At 44.9% G+C, this 22,125-nt stretch overlaps 1 protein-coding gene across 1 annotated transcript; it reads left to right on the top strand.

Moving 5' to 3' along the window:
• The first annotated feature begins 1,356 nt into the window (after positions 1-1,356).
• Positions 1,357-18,547, top strand: LOC126000435 (gastrula zinc finger protein XlCGF57.1-like). Its single transcript, XM_049767724.1, has 5 exons — positions 1,357-1,396; positions 3,077-3,203; positions 4,432-4,518; positions 14,013-14,089; positions 17,002-18,547. The coding sequence occupies exons 1-5, from the start codon at positions 1,364-1,366 to the stop codon at positions 18,541-18,543; spliced, it is 1,866 nt and encodes a 621-aa protein (XP_049623681.1). The 5' UTR covers positions 1,357-1,363; the 3' UTR covers positions 18,544-18,547.
• The last annotated feature ends 3,578 nt before the right edge of the window (positions 18,548-22,125 follow it).

The following is a 22,125-nucleotide window of genomic DNA, read 5'->3' as shown; positions in this document are numbered from 1 at the left end:
CAGGAACGTCTCCGGAGACAGAAGAGAGCGAGACAGAGGCGAGTCGGGCCGAGGATCGGGCAGCCCGAGGGCGCCTGTCAAATGCATTTGAGTGAGCGGGGTTCGGTGCCGACACCCCGAAATAAGTAAGAGGCAGGGTGTGAAGTGGAAGCCGGTTATGGAGGGAAAACCCGGGGCTTGAACAATGTCATGGATATAGGAGTGGGGAGAGGAGAGAGAGCGAGAGAGTTTAAAATTGCTTCCAAGTTGGCTTTTCTAATAAGCCCCCCGCCCCCGCCCCCAGGCTTTCCACTTGGGTGAAAGTCCTGTGCCAGGGTTGCCAGGGGCAGGGTTGGAGTAGTTGAAGGTCTTTGATGTTCTTCTCCTGGTGTTTGTACCTGCTAGAACCTTTCTGGAAGGGGTCAGAGTCCAGCCTTCTCTGATCCTGCAGTGGCCCCAGGTCTTCAGTCCCAGCTCTGGGTTTTGTTGCATCTCTAGACTTCATTGCCCTGTGGGGTTTTTCCCTACTGATTTGCTTCCAAACCAAGAAGATACAGTTTTTTTCTTTTTTCTTTTCTTCTTCACTTTTTGCCAGTTCCGGCTTAAATAGGGTTACTTATGGGTCTGTGCTCAGAAATAAAGACTGGCATCCTCTGGGCACCATATGGGATGCTGGTGATCAAACTCTGGTCTTTAGGGCAGCAGTTTCTTTTTTTTGGTGGGGGGAAGGGTCACCCCTGGCAGCGCTCAGGGGTTACTCCTGGCTCTATGCTCAGAAATTGCCCCTGGCAGGCATGGGGGACTATATGGGATGCCGGGATTCAAACCAATGACCTGATGCATGAAAGGAAAACACCTTACCTCCATGCTATCTCTCCGGCCCCAGGGCAGCAGTTTCTTTTTTTTTTTTTTTTTTTTGGTTTTTGGGCCACACCCGGTGACGCTCAGGGGTTACTCCTGGCTATGCGCTCAGAAGTCGCTCCTGGCTTGGGGGACCATATGGGACGCCGGGGGATCGAACCGCGGTCCGTCTCCTAGGCTAGCGCAGGTAAGGCAGGCACCTTACCTCGAGCGCCACCGCCCGGCCCCAGGGCAGCAGTTTCTTACCTGTAGAGTGAGGACAACAACACTCCGGACACTAACTCAGTCCGGTTCTCAACCCACTTCTGGGTCCCTTGGAGAAGAAGGAGCCCCTGGCTTCCTCTCTCCATGTGGGTCTGAGCTAGTGCCCAGGGGTGCAGAGTATCAGGGTTCTCAGGCCACAGTGTAGTTAGCTGCTGTCAGGGCAAGGTGTGCTCATCTCTGGTGCTCACAGTTGTGACTTTCTTCCAGGGCTTCCTGCAAATGGTCTTGCCGCTCCTCAGGGACAATCAGGCAGGAGAACATGGGGACCCACCCTCTGAAGTCTTTTCCCCAGGTAAGAGTGTCCAGAAAGGGACAGGAGTGTGCAGGCCCCAGGTCTGGCTGTGTTTCCTGGCAGGGGCTCTGAATTCTGTTGTTTGAGGTCTTTTTTTTTTTTTTTTTTTTTTTTTTGTGGTTTTTGGGTCACACCCGGCAGCGCTCAGGGGTTACTCTTGGCTCTATGCTCAGAAATCGTTCCTGGCAGGCTTGGGACCATATGGGTTGCTAGGATTTGAACCACCGTCCTTCTGCATGCAAGGCAAATGCTATCTCTCTGGCCCGGAGAGAACACTCTTAGGTCCTTTCCTGCATGTGCACTTCCCTGTAGGTTTTAGTTTAGTTTCTTTGTGCTGTGTTATCTCTGATTTGTTTTGTTCTTTTTTTTTTTTTTTTTTTTTTTTCTGCCACAGTGACAGTGCTCAGGGCTTCCTCTTGGCTATGCATATAGGTTTTTCACCTGGCAACATCAGCGGACCCTTGTGTGTACCTGGGATTGACCCTAGGTTGGCTCTGTATGAACTCTCCCTGGCACTGTTGCTGCCCAGGACATGCAATTAAGCTTTTTTGTCCTTCACTCAGCAGAATCTCACCTCCTTCCTGTAGCCAATCTCTCCTCAGCAAACCAGTCACACTTTCTTTCCTTTTTTTTTTTTTTGGGGGGGGGGCTCACACCGGCAGTGCTCAGGGGTTACTCCTGGCTCTATGCTCAGAAATTGCCCTGGCAGGCTCGGGGGACCATATGGGATGCCAGGATTCGAGCCACCATCCTTCTTCATGAAAGGCAAACACCTTACCTTCATGCTATCTCTCCAGCCTCACCAGTCGCACTTTCAAAGAGCCTTTGTCTGCAGTTCATTTGGCTTTGTGGCTCTAAGAGGGAACCTTGAGCAAAGAAAGCATCTTTTGAGAAGGTATAGTGTGAGAATCAGGTCATTTTTACCTGCTCAAGGAGGGCATAGTTTGGAGGTTATAGGGAGTGTAGGCTGATTCAGACAAGCAGAGGTGTGACTCACTCACTGGACCATGTGTTTTTATTCTTTCTCTCCCAAGTTCCAAGGACAGAGAAGAGCTTTGGGGATAAGTTGAGCTGGTGTGTGTGTTTAGCATTTTGGAAATAACTAGAGTGATTTTTAGTTCCTTCTGGCTCTTTGCTTTGGAGTTACTCCTGGCAGTGCTCAATGGACCTTTTGGTACTGGACTTTGGCCCAGATTTGTTTGTGTACATACCATTATTTCCAAGAACCTTGTATTGCTTTTGTGTGTGTGTGTGTGTGTGTGTGTGTGTGTGTGTGTGTGTGTGTGTGTGTGATTTTTGGGTCACATCCGGCAGTGCTCAGGGGAAACTCCTGGCTCCATGCTCAGAAATTGCTCCTGGCAGGTACAGGGGACCATATGGGAAGCCGGATTTGAACTGATGACCTTCTGCATGAAAGGCAAACACCTTACCTCTATGCTATTTCTCTGGCCCCTCCAAGAACCTTGTAAAGTAATGTTTGCATGTTATGTTGGCTGATCAAAGGGGATTTCTGATGCTTGTCAACAAGCTGTGCCTGTTGAGATATTGACTTTGAGGCTGGTTTCGCCTGGGTGGAGAGAGAAAAGGACCTGAGTCCTTTAGGGCCCTGGGAGGTCCGTTCCTCAACCCCAAGACCCCTGGTGAGCCTGGGACCTATCCTCCTTCTGTGTGTTGACTCAGGATGTAGTGACCTTCCCTGATGTGGCCGTGAGCTTTTCCCCAGAGGAGTGGCCCTGCCTGGATACCTCTCAGAGGAAGCTTTACAGAGATGTGATGCTGGAGACCTTCCAGCACCTGCAGGCCATAGGTGAGAGCTGCTCTGGGGTCCGGGGATACATCTATGGGGTGGACCACATATCAGCCAAGGATCTCCTTTCAAGAGGGGATGTGACTTTGCAGATCTCCGGTTAACCTCTCCACATTGTTCTAACCTCCAGACTGACTTTTTTTTTCTTATATGAGTCCAATTGTTAGTTTTGTTTTTTGTTTTTGTTTTGTTTTTGGGCCAGACCCACTGACGCTCAGAGGTTACTCCTGGGTATGCACTCAGAAACCGCTCCTGGCTTGGGGGACCATATGTGACACTGGGGGATCGAACCATAATTCGTCCTAGCCTAGCTTGGGCAAGTCAGATGCCTTACCACTTGCGCCCCTGCTCCAACCCCTTAAGTTGTTTTTTTTTGTCTGTTTTGGGGGCCTCTCCCGGCAGTGCTCAAAAGCTCAGAAATTATTCACATTCTCTGATAACTATCTGGGACACGGGATGGAACCTGGTCTGCCACATGCAAGGCAAAAACCCTCCCTGCTGTGCCCTTTAATCCAGCTTCATCCAGCCCCCCAATTTTTGGGTGCTGTTGCTGGTCACACCTGGTCGGGCTTGGGTTACTCTTGGTGGCCTAGGGGACCATATTAGATGCTGGGGATTAGCTGTGTGCAAGACAAATGCCCTACCTGCTCTAATTGGCTCCAGGTCCTAAATTTTAAGATATTTTTTTGTTTTTTGTTTTGTTTTGTTTTGTTTTTGGGTCACACCCGGCAGTGCTCAGGGGTTACTCCTGGCTGTCTGCTCAGAAATAGCTCCTGGCAGGCATGGGGGACCATATGGGACACCGGGATTCGAACCAACCACCTTTGGTTCTGGATTGGCTGCTTGCAAGGCAAACGCCGCTGTGCTATCTCTCCGGGCCTATTTTTTTGGTTTTTACATCCTGGGCAGTCTTTGTGTTTACCTCTGGCTCTTCACTCAGTGCTTATCTCTGGAACAGCTCAGGCTACTACAAAGGATGCCAAGATTTCTGCCTGTCAGTCCTGTGCAAACTCAGTGTATACTATTGACCTCTCCACTGTATTATCTGGCCTCCTCAGTTGGACTCTTTGTTTAAACTTGGTCTTATCTGTGTAATAACCAACGTGCATATGAAGAGCAGAAAATCTCTTCTTTATCGCTTCAATGATTCAGCCACTTTCATAGGGATCCAGACTCATGCACAGGGGTACTGTCCTCTTCTGTTTCTAACCCATGAATCTTTTCTCAGGGGCAGGGCATTGTGGGGTGAAGCCTGCGCTGATCTCCTGGTTGGAAGGAGGAGCCCTTGGTAGGCTGCAGAGAGGCGTGTTTGCAGGTGAGTGTAGAAAGAGCCCCCCTAGAGTCAAACCTGGGGTGACTGTGGAGCATCCTGGTCACATGTGAAATGTGGGTGCTGAGTAGTAGGTGTCGGGCTCCTGGATCAAGCGTGCAATGCCTCTTCCCTTTCTATTCATGTCCTTGCTGTTCAATCCCATGAGCTTTGCTGTCCTGGCTTTGCTCTTTCTGCTTCCCCATCTATGGGCCTTTACAATAGATCCTGAGATCCTGAGCCTTTATCCTGTCTGTACTCTCAGGCAGGCTGCACAGCCCTGTGTCACATGCTGTTCTCAGGGGTAGCTGGATACCCCTTTACACTGTCTATTTCCATGCTTGCTTTTTTTGTTTTTGTTTTTGTTTTTGGGCCACACCCGGCAGTGCTCAGGGGCTACTCCTGGCTGTCTGCTCAGAAATAGCTCCTGGCAGGCACGGGGGACCATATGGGACACCGGGATTCGAACCAACCACCTTTGGTCCTGGATTGGCTGCTTGCAAGGCAAACGCCACTGTGCTATCTCTCCGGGCCCCCATGCTTGCTTTTGATCTTGGATTATTACCTGGGACTCTGACATCCCCGAGGAGTTGTTTTTTTTTTTTTTTTTCTTCTTCTCATTTTGATGAAATTGATGGTGCTTGGAGGTCACTTCTGGCCGTGGGACTCTGCAACTAATCCTGTTCTGCTCAGGGGACCATATGTGATAACTGATTGAACCTGGATACACTATAAAGTAGACAGCCCTATTTGTCTTTTGGGAGCAAACCTGTGATTTTCAGGAGTTCTCTTGTCTCTAAACTCAGAATTACTCCTGGCAGTGCTTTGGGGAGTTATATGGGAAACCAGCAATCCAACTCAGGTTAGTCACTTTCAAAGCAAATGCCTTCCCTGCTGTGCTTTTTCTCTGGTCCACTTAGTAATTTCTGAGCTCAGAGCCAGGAGTAATCCCTGAGTGTCCCCAGGTGTGGCCCAAAAATATAAACAAATTAAGAAAGACAGAAATTCCTTCTGGCAAACTAGTTGGATCATATGGGATGCCAGGGATTATACTTGGGTCAGCTACCTGCAAGGCAGTATCCTCCCCATTGTGCTTCAATTCTGGCCTCTCAAAAGACACATTTCATATTTGGTTTGATTTTAGAATGCAGACCACCAGTTCAGAAATCCGTCTTTCAGCCATTTACTTTTGGAACGGGATCTCCAAATAGGAGTGAGCTGGTAAGATTTGAAGTTCCAAATCAATATTTTTTTTTTGTGGGGGCAGGATAGCTCAGTGTCACAAGCACATAAAGTGTGGCCCTGGGTTCTAGTTTTGTCATCGCATCTCTAGTCTCTGCACTGCTGCAAAGATCCAGAGGCCAATGCTTGGAGAAGTCGCCTGTTAGTCTCAGCTGATTACTAAAGTCAGCTCAATAAGTTTTCTTTTCTTTTTTTTAATATATAAAATCTTTATTTAAAGATTAAGTTTAAATCTTAAATTTAAAGATTATTATTTAAAGATTATGTGATTACAAGCATGATTGTAGTTGGTTTTCAGTCATAAACAGAATACCCCCTTCACCAATGCAACATTCAATAAGTTTTCTAACCTAATAGTATGAATAGTATTTTTCAGAGAAAGAAATTCTGCAATTTGTAGGAGAAAGGGTGGTAGGGAAGAAGTACTTTGATTTTGATCAGATAAAATGTTAGTTCAAAAAAAAATGTTAGTTCAAGTTTTATTTTATTTTTTATTTTTTTGTTTTGTTTTCGGGCCATACCCAGCAGTGTTCGGAGGTTATTCCTGGCTGTTCTTAAAAATTGGTCCTGGCAGGCTCCAAGGACCATATGGGATGTTGGAGATTGAACTCAGGTCTGTCCCAGGTCAGCAGAATGCAAAGCAAACGCCCTACCACTGTGCTGTCATTCTGGCCCTAATTCATTTTAAACTTGCTCATTGTCAGCTGGATCCATATTCCAATAGGAAAGTATTCCCATTGTGCCTGGGGATAAAAATCTGGGTTTCATCTTCACCACTGTACATGGGTTCCTGTGTTGTACCCTATGAAGCCTTTTCCCCAGATAAAGTGTTAGCTCAGAGTAGGCCAAGAAAAGAGGTACAGGAATGTGCAGACTCTAGGTCTAGGTGTGTTTCCTGGCGGCAGGGGCTCTGGACTGTGTTGTTTGAGGTCACTTTTGTCCCTTTTTGTAGTGTTTGGTTTGTGGGCCACTCTCAGTAGTGCTCAGACCTTTCTCCTGACTCAATGCTCTTGGGTCACCCCTGGCAGTTCTCAGACCCTGTGGGGATCCTGAATCCACAGGATTGAGCTCCTGGTAGTATGGATTGGTAATATATTCTAATGAATCTGTGATCCCAGGTTTTCTGCCCTGAAGCATCATTTCTGCCTTTGCACTCAGGTGTCCCTCCTACTCTGCATGATGGATCATACAGGCTATTGGGGCAGTCAAGTGCAGGCGAGTGTCCTCACAGCTGTTCTGTAGGTTCAGCACAAAGTTCTTTTTCTGTATTTTGCTCCTGCTCCCAGATGCCTGCGCCCTTGCCTCCTAGCTGTCTTCCTCAGGACTCTCCATAGGGGTCTGGCACACTCCTCAGAGTCTCTTAACTCTCTCTGAACTCTGGGTGAAGAATTTTCTGCCTTACTAGAATCTATGTTGCTGGGTTCTTTCCTGCATGTGCACTTCCCTGTGGGTTACAGTTTTGGTTTCTGTGCTTTCTCAGATTGTATTCTCTATAGAATTTTCCCCCCATGTTGGTAGTACTCAAGGCTTAGTCTTAGCTCTACACTGAAGATTTACTCCTGGCAATATCCGGGGACCCAAGTCTATGCCAGAGATTGACCGTGGGTTGGTTGGCCCTATCTTCGCCCTCCCTGGAACTGTTGCACCAGCCCCTGTTGCTCATTACTAGCAGTTCAGCTCTGCTGTCCTTCACTCTCCAATGTCTGACCTCTTCCATGCAACCACATTTCTTTTCAATAAACAAGTTGCACTTCTAAGCCTATATGTCTGCATTCCCATGCCTTTGTGACTCTAAGAGGGAAACATGAGAATTTTGAGAATGCATCGGGATTGGGAGTGGGCAATTTTTATCCTTTTTTTTTTTTTTTTTTTTAATGAATTTGGGCCACACCCAGCGGCACTCAGGGGTTACTCCTGGCTGTCTGCTCAGAAATAGCTCCTGGCAGGCACGGGGGACCATATGGGATGCCGGGATTCAAACCAACCTCTGTAGGTCCTGGATCAGCTGCTTGCAGGCAAATACCACTGTGCTATCTCTCCGGCCCCAATTTTTATCCTTTTATTTTTTTGGTTTTTGGGTCATACCTTGCTGCGCTCAGGGGTTACTTTTGACTCTGTGCTCAGAAATTGCTCCTGGCAGGCTCAAGGGACTATATGGGATGCCTGAATTCTAACCATCAACCTTCTGCATGCAAGGCAAATGCCCTACCCATGCTATCTCTCCGCCCCAGCAATTTTTATCTTTAAATGTTATTGCTCAAGGAGAGATTTGTTGGTGGAAACATGAATGCTGATTTGGATAAGCACGTTTTTTTGTTTTTGTTTCTTGTTGGTTTTTTTTTTGGGGGGGGCACACCATTTAATGCTCAGGAGTTACTCCTGGCTAAGCGCTCAGAAATTGTCCCTGGCTTGGGGGACCATATGGGACGCCGGGGGATTGAACCGCAGTCCTTCCTTGGCTAGCGCTTGCAAGGCAGACACCTTACCTCTAGCGCCACCTTGCTGGCCCCGATAAGCACAGGTTTGACTCTCACTGGCACTTGAATATTTCTTCTTTCTCTCCCTAGTACAAAGATGGCAGAGATGGGCTTTGGGGGCAGATTTGGGCTGGGTGTGTGTGTAGCCTTCTGGAAAACACCCAGAGTGCTTTTTAGCTCCTTCTGCCTCAGGCACAAGGAACCATATGGGATACCGGATTTCGAAACACCTCTCATCCTGGATTGGCTGCTTGTAAGGCAAACTCCCCACTGCTGTGCTATCTCTCCGGCCCCCTGACTTTAGTTCTTTTTTTTTTTTTTTTTTTTTTTTTTTTTGGTTTTTGGGCCATACCCTGCGGTGCTCAGGGGTTACTCCTGGCTGTCTGCTCAGAAATAGCTCCTGGCAGGCACGGGGGACCATATGGGACACCAGGATTCGAACCAACCACATTTGGTCCTGGGTAGGCTGCTTGCAAGGCAAACGCCACTGTGCTATCTCTCCGGGCCCCTGACTTTAGTTCTTTTTTTGGTTTTTGGGCCACACCCGGCGATGCTCAGGGGTTACTCCTGGCTGTCTGCTCAGAAATAGCTCCTGGCAGGCACGGGGGACCATATGGGACACCGGGATTCGAACCAACCACCTTTGGTCCTGGATCGGCTGCTTGCAAGGGAAACGCCGCTGTGCTATCTCTCCGGGCCCCTGACTTTAGTTCTTAAACAACTTTGTAGTTATAAATGTCATTGCACAGTTCTGAGATACAGAACAGTGTGTCTGGTGTTTGTCTTGGCCTCTGCAAATCAGGTTTGATCCTGGCTCCATATTGATCTTATAAGCCTCCATGTGTCATCCCTTGAGCACAGACCTAGGAGCAGCCCTGACTACTACAGGTACATCTCAAAGTTCTCCCAGATATAACTCATTTAATTTTTCTAAGTTTGGGGAAGCTTTTGACCATACATGGGTGTGCTCAGAGCTTACTATGGCTTACTGAGCTTTGGGACGACTACTGGAATTGTTTGGGGGTCACTTGGGGTTCTATGATCAAACCCTTATCAGCTGCTTTGTACTAATGTCCCAACTCCAAATGAGATCAATTTGAATATGAGCAAGATTCACTTTTTTTTTTGTTTGTTTTTGGGCCACACCCATTTGATGCTCAGGGGTTACTCCTGGCTATGCACTCAGAAATCGCCCCTGGCTTGGGGGGACCATATGGGACGCCATGCCAGGGGATCAAACCGCAGTCTGTCCTATGCTAGCGCTTGCAAGGCAGACACCTTACCTCTAGCGCCACCTTCCCGGCCCCTCACTTATTTTTTTTACATTTCTTTATTAAAGAAAATGCATCACATAGTTGACATACCTGATTATAATACATTTGTTTCAAGATAAGTGAAAGCGAAGTATTGAAAAAGTAGAAAGAAAATAGCAAGGAAAACTAAAAAATAAAATGGAATATTAGAAAAAGAAGACAGTTTAGTAGCAAGTATATTTGTGAAAATTATTGCATCTCCAATAAATTCATTAATACAGTAGCAGAAGGTTTAGTAAGCTCTTTTTTCTTAAAGATAGGAGATTAAAAAATACAATAAGCGGCTGTACTTTTAAACTGACTATATAGCCCCATATTGGGGTGCCCATCTTAGGGGCAGCTGGAGTGTGTCCCCATAATTGTCTTTGCATTGAATCAATACTGGCGTTTTTTTTTTGTTTGTTTGTTTGTTTTTTAATTATTCAAGGAGTATTTTTTCACTCTCATTTTGAGGCAACCTTGGTGGTTGTGCTTGGGGGTCACTCCTGGCCCTGTGCTTCTCAACTATTCCTGGTGCACTCAGAGAACTGTATGTATGGCTGTGATAGAACCTGGCCCACTGATGCAAAGTAAACAGCCATTCTTCAGACTACTAAGAAATTTTTTGTTTTTCTTTTGGGAGAAACCCCTTGATTTTCAAGGATTACTCTTAGTTTTACTCAGAAATTGCTCCTGGCAATGTTTTGGGGAGTATATGGAATGCCAGAAATTTTTTTTTTTTTTTTTTGGTTTTTGGGCCACACCCAGCGTTGCTCAGGGGTTACTCCTGGCTGTCTGCTCAGAAATAGCTCCTGGCAGGCATGGGGACCATATGGGACACCGGGATTCGAACCAACCACTTTTGGTCCTGGATCAGCTGCTTGCGAGGCAAACACCGCCTTGCTATCTCTCCGGGCCCAATGCCAGAAATTGAACTTGGTTTAATACTTGCAAAGTAAATCCTTTCCAGGCTTTTTTCTTCCCCTTTGTCCCACTAGAAATATATTTTTGTTTTGTATGTTTGAATCACAGAGGAGTGAGCCAGCACAACCCTAATTTAGAAGTCTTTAAATTCCTCATTTTGATCCTCCTAATCTAGCTTCCCTTATCTGTAAACTGATTTAGTGCCTGAAAACAATATATCAGGGGTCTCAAACTCGCAGCACTCCATACAACATTTTGTGGCCCGCGACCAGCCTTCAAATATCGCAGTATTTGCGATTATTTGCTTACTGAATAATTGCAATAAAAATCACATTAGTAAGAAAAAAATCGCATTAAATATTCGCATACCCCGAGCAGTTCCGTTCGGGGTATGCAAGTGTTTAATGCGATTTTTTGCGATTTTTTTCTTACTAATGCGATTTTTTATTGTGAATATTCGGTAAGCGAATAATTGCAAATACTTTGCGCCTAGCGCAGACGTCATTTCCGCTGCTCCTGCCCACTGTCCCTTGCATTATCGGAGGCCTAAGGGAGGGCCCAAGTTTATTACAGAATTAGATTCTGTCATACCTTCATCATGACTTCATCAAAGCCTGCAGTGAAGAGAAAGATTGATGACAAGCACAGACAATTTCAGGAGAAGTGGGAGACGCAGTATTTCTTTGTTGAGCACGGGGCATCCCCACATGTCTTATTTGCTTAGAGAAAGTTGCAGTGCACAAGGAATACAACTTGAAACGCCACTATTCAACTAAACATGCTGAGGAATGTGCAAAATATCAAGGAAATGAGAGAGCCAAGCGAGTTGCCAGTCTTAAAGCATGTCTAATGAGGCAACAAGATTTCTTCAAGAAAGCAACCAAAGGCAGTGGTCCTCAAACTATGGCCCGCGGGCCACATATTGTATTTGTATCTGTTTTGTTTCTTCATTGCAAAATAAGATATATGCAGTGTGCATAAGAATTTGTTCATAAGTTTTGTTTTTGCTATAGTCAGACCCTCCAATGGTCTGAGGGACAGTGAACTGGCCCCCTGTTTAAAAAGTTTGAGGACCCCTGAATCAGTCAAAGCTAGTTACATGGTTAGTGAGATGATTGCTAAGGCAGGGTAAACATTCACAGAAGGAGAGTTTGTTAAAAAATGCATGTTACAGGCTGCAAGTATTATCTGTCCGGAAAAGAAAAGTCAGTTTAGCAAAACCAGCCTTTTTGCCAACACTGTGGCAGAGCGCATTTCTGACATGTCAAGTGATATTTATCATCAACTGTGTGAGAAAGCCAAATGTTTTGATGCATACTCAGTTGCTCTTGACGAGGGCACAGATATAACAGACACTGCTCAGCTCACAATTTATGTCTGTGGTGTTGATTGCAATTTTGAATTGACAGAGGAGCTGCTCACAATAATTCCAATGCATGGCCAGACCACCGCTAATGAGATATTTTGGCATCTGTGTGATGCCATTGAGAATGCAGGTTTGCCATTGAAGAGGTTTGTTGGAATAATAACCAATAGAGCGCCATTGATGACAGGGAGGAAAAATAGACTGGTGGCACTTGTTCAATAAAACTTGAAGAGGAGGGTGTAGAGAAGGCCATTGCTCTTCACTGCATTATCCATCAGCAGGCCCTTTGCAGTAAAAGCCTGCCTTGTGACAATGTGATGTTTGTTGTTGTGAAATGCATCAATCAAATCAGATTCAGGGGCTTAAAGTACAGGAGGTTCCATGTTTTTTAGAGGAAATGGAGTCAGAATATGGAGATGTGCTCTATATCACTGAGGTACATTGGCTCAGCAGGGGAAATGTCCTGAAAAGATTTTTTGAGTTGAGAGAAGAAGTGAAAGCCTTCATGGAGAAGGATGGGAATGCAGTTTCTGAGTTGAGTGATCACAAATGGCTCATGGACTTAGCTTTTCTTGTTGACATCACACATAAGCTGAATGTACTAAACAAGATGTTACAAGGCCCGGGGCAGCTTATCAGTGCTGCCTATGACAACGTGAGAGCATTCTCCACAAAACTTGTGTTATGGAAATCCCAGCTCTCTCAGACAAACCTTTGCCATTTCCCAACATGCAAGGAACTTGTGGATGCAGGCATACCATTCAATGGTGAGAAATATGTTGATGCTATTTTTAAGCTAGAGAAGGAATTTGATCACAGATTTGCAGATTTCAAAAAGCACAGAGCCACTTTCCAAATTTTTGTGGACCCCTTTTCCTTTGGTGTGCAAGATGCCCCTCTGTGCTTCAAATGGAGCTCATTGACCTGCAATGCAACTCTGATCTCAAAGCCAAGTTCAGGGAGATTAGTGGAAAAGCAGACATGCATGGGCAGTTTTTGAGAGAATTGCCCCCCCAGCTTCCCTGAGCTTTCCCGAATGTTCAAGCGCACCATGTGCCTTTTTGGGAGCACATATTTGTGTGAAAAGTTATTCTCCATATTGAACTTCAATAAGTCAAAGTACAGGTCTAGACTTAATGATGATCATCTTCAAGCCATACTGAGGGTCTCAACTGCTTCCACTCTAAAGCCAAATGTGGTTCAGAGTTGTGAGAAGAAGCGCTGTCAAGTCTCTGGCAGCGGGTCCGGAGAGATAGCACAGCGGTGTTTGCCTTGCAAGCAGCCGATCCCAGGACCAAAGGTGGTTGGTTCGAATCCCGGTGTCCCATATGGTCCCCTGTGCCTGCCAGGAGCTATTTCTGAGCAGACAGCCAGGAAGTAACCCCTGAGCACCGCCAGGTGTGGCCCAAAAAACAAAACAAAACAAAACAAAACAAAACAAAAAAAAGTCTCTGGCAGCAAGGAATAGGCAAAAGATGCCGTGTTCAGAAGAACTGTTCATGATCTTCACTCAATGTTCTATTCATGTTCAGAAGAAATAAGTAAAACTGTTAATAATGACGTTTGAGAACTTTTTTGTGTGTGTGTGAAATCCCTTATGCGGCCCTGCCTCACCCCGACTTTGCCTCCTGAGGTCCCCAGGTAAATTGAGTTTGAGACCCCTGCAATATATACTCAGTTTGTTGCCTATTCAACCTAGTTCCTTACTACTCATTTTTGTGTGTGTGTGGTTTCTGGTGACATATGACGGCACTTAACTCCTGGTTAACTCCAGTTTCTGTGCCCAGAAATTATTCTTGGCAGACTATGGGAACCATATAGAATGCCTGGATTCGAAGTCAGGTCAGCCACATGCAAAGAAAATACCTTTTGTACTGTGCTTTCTCTTTGGCCCACTCAGAAATATTTTATCTGTACATTTAAACTGTTGATGTGTGATCCCAAAATATTGTCATAGTATCACCTCTTCATCAAGATTGCATTCAGTTAAATTTGTGGGTGGTTTTGGGTCACTCCTGGCAGCACACAGGAGTTACTCCTGGCTCTGTGATTAGAAATTACTCCTGCAGATGAGGGGGACATTAGGAATGTCAGTGATCCAACCAGGGTCAGTTGTATGCCAGGCAAATGATCTCCCTGTTTTGTTGTTGTTCTGGCAATTCAACTGATTCTTACATTGCATATTTGGTTTGATTTTAGAATGCAGACCACCAGTTCAGAATTCCACCTTTCAACAATTTACTTTTGATACAGGATCTCCAAAGAGGAATGAGATGGTAAGATTTTCAAATTCCAATTCAATATTTTTATTGTGGTGGTGGTGGTGTAGCTCTGTGTTGCAAGCACATATAACTTTTAAAGTAGGGCCCTGAATTCCAGTTCTCTTTAACCACATCTAGAGCCCACTGCAAGGAGAAGTAACCTGTTAGTGGCACCTGAGAGTCAGTTCAATAATGTGTCTACTCAAAAGGTATTAATATTATTTTTTTTTTTTTTTTTTTTTTTTTTTTTTTTTTTTTTTTTGGTTTTTGGGCCACACCCGGTGACGCTCAGGGGTTACTCCTGGCTATGCGCTCAGAAGTCGCTCCTGGCTTGGGGGACCATATGGGACACCGGGGGATCGAACCGCGGTCCGTCCAAGGCTAGCGCAGGCAAGGCAGGCACCTTACCTTTAGCGCCACCGCCCGGCCCCGGTATTAATATTATTTTTCACAGCAAAAGAATTCTGTGATTAGTGTGGAAAATGGGTTAGGGAGGGGAGAGATACTGCGATTTTGATTTGATCAAATGTTAGATCAAGTGTTTAAACTGACTCATTGTTGACTGGATTGATATTTCAGTGGGTAGCTCTCTTCACACTGTCCCTGGGATGGAAATCTTGGTCTACTTCTCTCCATTGTAAGTGAGTCCCTTGATCCACACCAAGTATGATCAGGGAACACACAGCCAGAGTAAACAAGGGTATTGCCTGCTGGGACCCCTATAGTATAGAAAATATTAAAAAAAGCAATGTGAGCTTACTGATATTTGGGAGACATCTGCCTATAATGGAACTTTTCTTCAGTTTTAGAACTATACCTGGGGATATTCAGGGGTTCCTATGGGGCTGAGACCCTTTGGGATATTGGGGATTGTATCTGGGTTGGCCAACTGCAATACTTACACCCTCCTTGCTGCCTTACTGCTCTGGCCCTACTGAGGTTTTCAAAGGCTGATATGGCCATTTCCTTTCTGTTGTTCAGGGGTTCCCACCTGGCCTTAAGTCATACACTCAGAGGCCCCACATTGAGCTTTAACCAAGTCCCAAACGAGGCTGTGCTTTATGTTTGTTTCAAATTGTTGCTTCAGGTTTTTCTGAGGAACAGATTTACACTTCCCATGCTTGTTCCCTGAATCAATGAAATAGAGACATTTTCACAACTTCAGCCATTTCCCGTCCATAAAATTTGCTCATCCTGGGGCCAGAGATAGCACAGCGGTATTTGCCTTGCAAGCAGCTGATCCAGGACCTAAGGTGGTTGGTTCGAATCTTGGCGTCCCATATGGTCCTCCATGCCTGCCAGGAACTTTTTCTGAGCAGATAGCCAGGAGTAACCCCTGAGCACCGCCGGGTGTGGTCCAAAAAACAAAACAACAACAACAACAACAACAACAACAATTTTGTTCATCCTACTAGTAAAAATAAAAAATGGGTCATAGCAATAGCATGCGGGTAGGATTTTTTCCTTGCAAATGACGAGCGTGGGTTCAATACCTGATATCCCAAATGGTCCCTTCAGTGTCGCCAGGTATGACCCCTGAGCTCAGAACTAGAAGAAACCTCTGAGCATCACAGTGTGTGGCCCCAAATTAAAAAAAAAAGAAAAAAAGAAAAGAAAAAGAGGAAGAAAACAGGGTCATGGAGCTAGAACAGCAGGATGTGCCTTGCACTTAGCTGACCTAGAGTGGATCTCTGGCATTGCACGATTCCCTGAGCAGCATCAGAACTGATCCTGAGTGAAGACCCAGGAGTAGCCCCTGAGAATAGCTGGGTTTGATACAAACACTTAAAAAATAATTGAAAATGTGGCATACATAAGAGTAAAAAGCCGTTGGTCAGGGGATTAATAGCCTCATGAATTCAGCCCTAACTCCTTTAAGTACAGTATTTATTGTTAAAGCCAGTACACATAGTGAAGAAAATAAAAAACAGAACAGATGTCTGCTGATTTGTTGGATTCACTATTTCCTATCAACAGTCTGTAGTGGGAAAAAAGTCTGTAGAAGCTACTTCAAAAGTATCAGAAATGGGGCCGGAGAGATAGCACAGCGGCGTTTGCCTTGCAAGCAGCCGATCCAGGACCAAAGGTGGTTGGTTCGAATTCCGGTGTCCCAGATGACCCCATGCCTGCCAGGAGCTATTTCTGAGCAGACAGCCAGGAGTAACCCCTGAGCACCGCAGGGTGTGGCCCAAAAACCAAAAAAAAAAAAAAAAAAAAAAGTCAGAAATGGGGCCGGAGAGATAGCATGGAGGTAGTGCATTTGCCTTGCATGCAGAACTATAGTGGTTTGAATCCCGGCATCCCACATGGTCCCCCAAGCCTGCCAGGAGCGATTTCTGAACTTAGAGCCAGGAGGAACCCCTGAATGCTGACGGGTGTGACACAAAAACCAAAAAAAAAAAAAAAAAAAGTGTTAGAAATAATTTCTGGGCATGGGGCAAATGTCAGAAGAGCATAGAACCCCACTGAAAGGGCCTTTGGGGTCTGATAATTGACCATTTAGGATCCAAAAGTCATGATTTCTACCCCTTTGCTCAGACTATTTGTTAGCCACTTAATCACATTTCTTCAAGCAACCAGAGATATCCACACATGCAGAGAGTTGTTTTTCTGTGATGAAAATCATACATGTGGGCCCGGAGAGATAGCGCAGTGGTGTTTGGCTTGCAAGCAGCCGATCCAGGACCTAGGGTGGTTGGTTCGAATCCCAGTGTCCCATATGGTCCCCCGTGCCTGCCAGGCGCTATTTCTGACCAGACAGCCAGTAGTAACTACTGAGCACTGCCGGGTGTGGCCCTAAAACCAATAATAATAATAATAATAATAATAATAATAATAATAATAATAATAATAATTCATGTAGGATGGCTTTGAATACGGAGACTCAGGGAGAGAAGTTATTGTTCTAACCCTGTGCTGTTTCATAGGGAAGCAGAAAGCCTCGCTGGGTCAGAAGTGATACTGTGCTGTGGGACAGAGTCTCTAGGGAACTACCCTGCTCGAATCTTGATGGGAGTGAGGACTCAGTGATCATCTGTTCTGTGGGAACCCAGAGTGAAGAGAGCATCCTCGCTGTGGAGACCCGGTCCATTGATCACAGCACTGCTGAGTCTCCTTCGCCCAGTCCCTGGACTCAGACCTCCACAGTGGGGTCACCGTGGGCCAAGCAACCAAAAGTGTTTGATCTGAGCTCCTCATGTCAAAAGCCTCTCAAACATATTCTTTATAGAGTGGAGCCCCCCAGGTGTAAGCCATGTTTGGGGGCCTTCCCATGTGCTAAGCACCATGATGTGCCCTCAGACACCCCTGTGACACAGGATCCCTCTGATTGTCAGCAAAGTGGACACACTCTGAGTCAACCATTACACCCGAGTGATCCTAAGGAAGTCCAGACAGGAAACAAACATCATATATGTCCCAAGTGTGGCAAGGCTTTCATTCACTCTTCAGCCCTTACCGTACACAAGAAAATTCATAAAGGAGAGAAGCCTTATACATGTCAGGAATGTGAGAAGTCCTTCGCTCATCCTTCACACCTTATTAGACACATGAATATTCATACTGGAAAGAAACCTTATTCATGTCAGGATTGTGGGAAAGCCTTCACTCAATCATCAACCCTTTCTGGACACATGAAAATTCATACTGGAGAGAAGCCTTATTCATGTCAGGAGTGTGGGAAGGCCTTTTCTCATACCTCCAACCTTACTAGGCACATGAATACTCATACTGATGAGAAACGTTATTCATGTCCAGACTGTGGGAAAGCCTTTATTAAATCCTCACAACTTACTATGCACATTAAAATTCATACAGGAGATAAGCCTTATTCATGTGAAGAGTGTGGGAAGGCCTTCTCTCGTCCCTCACAGCTTATTAGGCATATGACTATCCATACTGGAGAGAAAGCTTATTCATGCCAGGAGTGTGGGAAAGCCTTCACTCAATCCTCAACTCTTTCAGGGCACATGAAAATTCATAGTGGTGAGAAGCCTTACTCATGTCAGGAATGTGGGAAGTCCTTCAATAGATCCTCACATCTTACTGTGCACATTAAAATTCATAAAGGAGAGAAGCCTTATTCATGTCAGGAGTGTGGGAAGGCATTTGTTCATTCCTCGACGCTGACTACGCACATGAATATTCATACGGGGGACAAGCCCTATACATGTAAGGACTGTGGCAAGACCTTCTCTCGATTCTCAACCCTTTATGTACACAAGAAAATTCATACAGGAGAGAAGCCTTATTCATGTCAGGAGTGTGGGAAGGCTTTTGCTCAGTCATCAAACCTTACTACACACATGAATGTTCATGCTGGAGAGAAGCGTTATTCGTGTCTGGAATGTGGAAAGGTTTACACTTTCTACTCAAGCCTTCAAAAACATAAGCGAATTCATTCTGGAGAGAAACATGCAAAGCATAAGGAGTGTGGGAAGGCCCTCACTGCTGTTCAAACCTTTTCATAGAAAAGAAAATATCTATGGGGCCGGGCGGTGGCGCTGGAGGTAAGGTGCCTGCCTTACCTGCGCTAGCCTTGGACAGACTGCGGTTCGATCCCCCGGCGTCCCATATGGTCCCCCAAGCCAGGAGCGACTTCTGAGCGCATAGCCAGGAGTAACCTCTGAGCGTCACCGGGTGTGGCCCAAAAACCAAAAAAAAAAAAGAAAATATCTAGAGAGCTTATAGAAAAGGGTTGGAGTTGTCCTTGCAAACCACTGGCCTGGGTTTGATCCTGCACATTCTGTAGGGTTGCACAAGCCCAAAGGTAGGGGTTCCTGATAACAGAATCAGGAGTTACCTTTGTACACCATTGGTGAGGCCCCGCAAAAAGAAATAAAATACATTTTAAACTAGAGAGGATCCTGACTTGCAGGAATGTGGGAATGCCCTGTATACTTCTGAATGCTTTCTCTGCATAAGAAAGTTCATATTTGGGATTTGATTGTAGCCAGTGGATAAGGTATTTGCTTTGATAGCTAACCTGTGTTTGGCCTCACATGTCTGCTAGGAGTATTTTCTGTGTTCAGAGTCAGGAGTATCACATGTGCAACTATTGGGTGTGGCTCACCCCAAAAATGCATACTAGGGAGAAATATATAAAAGAGGATAGGGAGGCCTTTATTGAATTCAAATTATACATATGCGATTTCATATTGGACAGATAGTTTTCTGATGGCCTTCGTGTTCATTACTATCGATATAGGAGAACTTATACTTGTAAGAAGTATACTTGGGGTGGCCTTTATTTTATCCTTAAGCTTTCGTATATATGTCAAAATTGTCATTCTTCAGTAAAACCTAAGTGTATGGAATGTGGAAAGGCCTTCACTTCTCAAACTGTATTAGACAGCACAATTCTATAGCAGAGAAACCTTATATATGTAAAGACTGAATGAAGGCCTTCAATTGATCCTCAGCACATATATAAAGGAAAATTAATATTTAACAAAAGAAAGTAAGGAATGTAGGTACAACAGGGCAATATTCAAGTTTGACTTGACATGAGAACAATCTTTTGGGGTCAGTAGTAGTCTCTAATTGGTTGAGTGTTTGCCTTGTCTTTTTGAAGGGACTTAGATGCACAGCATCCCATATGGCCACTCATGTACAATCAAAAGTGACTCCTGAGTGTGGAGAGAAGAACTTTCTGAACATTTCCTGGTGTGGACAAACAAAATTATACTGGAGAGAAAATTTAGCATGAAAGGAATATGGGGAAACCTATGCTTTCTGCCAGGTTAGTGTCCTCACTGTCCTTTTGATCTGGACCCTGCATCTAATACTTTGAAATAGGAAAAACTGCAAAGTCCCCATTACTGATTCTTTTTCACATGAGACAGCTCAGTGCAGAGAAGGCCCTGGTCTGGAAGGCATGGGGGGAAGACATTCACAGAATACTTACACCCAACTTTACACAGGGATTTCACACTACTGAAAAAAACTTTATTGTCTACTGAGCGGTTTGTGTTCACACCTGACTTTTTCCTGACTTTGCTCAATTGTATATACTTCTTGGAGACCACTGTAACTTAGTGGTTCTGAGGATAGAGTGGCTCATATTTCATGCTGTATACTATCAGCTACATTTTCTCCCTGGCCCCACTATTGAATTTTTTTTTTTGTATGCCTCATGTGGCTTTCTCTTTCTGCGTTCAGTGATCACTTCTAGCAGTGTACAAGCTCAGCTGCATACAAGCAAATCCTTCTTCTAAGTACTATTGCTCCAGCCCCATCCATTATGAATTTTTTTATTACATCAACATAAGCTATGTGTTTAAGCAAAGTGTTCTCTAAGAGGAATATCCCTGTGACAAGGTTTCTCTATGTTTCTATGTGGAAGAGTATGAATGGATTTGGGAAAATGTATATCAGCTTATTGGAAGGATGGAAGAAACCTCTGGGATCAAATATTCTATAAATGGTTGGAATGTGGGCCATCCACAAATCCCCTCATGTTTCTGCAGGTCATCAAACTTACCTGTTTAATCAAGAAAATTGAAATACCTTAATGCTTTTAACAGTAAATCCCCAGTGTTTTCAGTTGGGAAAATGTCTGTAGGGGTTACCTAATAATCTACTTTATCTTTGTAGCTATTGGGGGAGTTCGTGCAACATCAGTTGATGCTCAGGGTTTACTCCTAACTCTCTGCTCAGGAGATCTGCCTGGCAGTGCTCAGGGATATAGGATATGGATGCTGTGAATTGAACCTGGGCCAGCATGGTACAAGGCAATGTATAGCTAATAACCTTAAGTACCCTTGTACCCTATTTGGTATCAGTAGGTGCTCTGGTGATTAAATGGAGAGTTTGGGCACATGCCCTACTGGGTTACGTCTTCCATAACATTGTCTTGCCTATTCCAAAAAACGAAATTGAATCCATTCTGCCTCTTAGTGAGGCCCTTCAAAGAGCCTTAGCTGATTTCTCAGGAGAAATTTCCTTCAACTCCTTATGGAAGAGTCAGGGATTTTCTCAGAAACATGCCTTTTTATTATTATTAAAATATTATTTTATTTATCCCATACCTGATGTTCTCCTATATTATATAGATGACTCTTTATCACAGAAAAGTGGTATTACTCATCTTCACAGACCATGACACTGTGTACAACTTATAAGTTTGCCTAACTGGGCCGGAGAGATAGCATGGAGGTAAGGTGTTTGCCTTTCATGCCTAAGGTCATTGGTTCGAATCCCAGCGTCCCATATGGTCCCCCGTGCCTGCCAGGAGCAATTTCTGAGCATGAAGCCAGGAGGAACCCCTGAGCACTGCTGGGTGTGACCCAAAAACCAAAAACCAAAAAAAAAAAAAAAAAAAAAAAAAAAAAAAGTTTGACTAACAAGTGGAATTTGCCACATTGATTTACTTACTTTCTCATGTGTCAGGTTCAAAAAACGTGATGACTCAGCACACGTGGTCAGCCTTTTTTTTGGGGGGGCCACACCCAGTGATGCCCAGGGGTTACTCCTGGCTATACTCTCAGAAATCACTCCTGGCTTGGGGGACCATATGGGACGCCAGGAGATCGAACCACAGTCCGTCCTAGGCTAGCACTAGCCTTACTGCTCCGTGTCACCGCTCTGGCCTCATGCCTTTTCCCTGAGGTTGTCACAGCTTCCTTAAATACTCATAACCACGTGGATCAGGAATTATTTCAGTAACTCCAGACCCTTTTGAGACAGTGTTCTGAACCCATATTAATCAGCCACGTAGATCTCATTCTGGCCTCCCTGGGCTGATAGCTCAAAGAAACAAAATTGCTGATTACCTGGGAGCACCTGTTTGAACATCACTTGTAAAAGAGCATCAAGCCCTAAACACCTTCATACCACCTTCATGTACATTATCACAATCCACAGAAGCAAGCCAAATAGTAGGGAATGTAATATTTGTGCCCTTTGAACTGTACCCCACATATAGCTGCAGCCAACCCCCGAGGTCTGCGTATGAATGATCTATGCAGATGAATGTTATGCTTGTAAACCTTTCCCCAAACATGCCATATCTTTTTATAGTTGTTGACACTTATTCTTGTTATATGTGGAAT

This window comes from Suncus etruscus, assembly GCF_024139225.1.
Source record: "Suncus etruscus isolate mSunEtr1 chromosome 15 unlocalized genomic scaffold, mSunEtr1.pri.cur SUPER_15_unloc_1, whole genome shotgun sequence".
Classification (NCBI taxonomy): Eukaryota; Metazoa; Chordata; class Mammalia; order Eulipotyphla; family Soricidae; genus Suncus; species Suncus etruscus.
The sequence above is the reverse complement of the archived record's forward strand: the minus strand, read 5'-3'. Positions and strand labels throughout refer to the sequence as shown.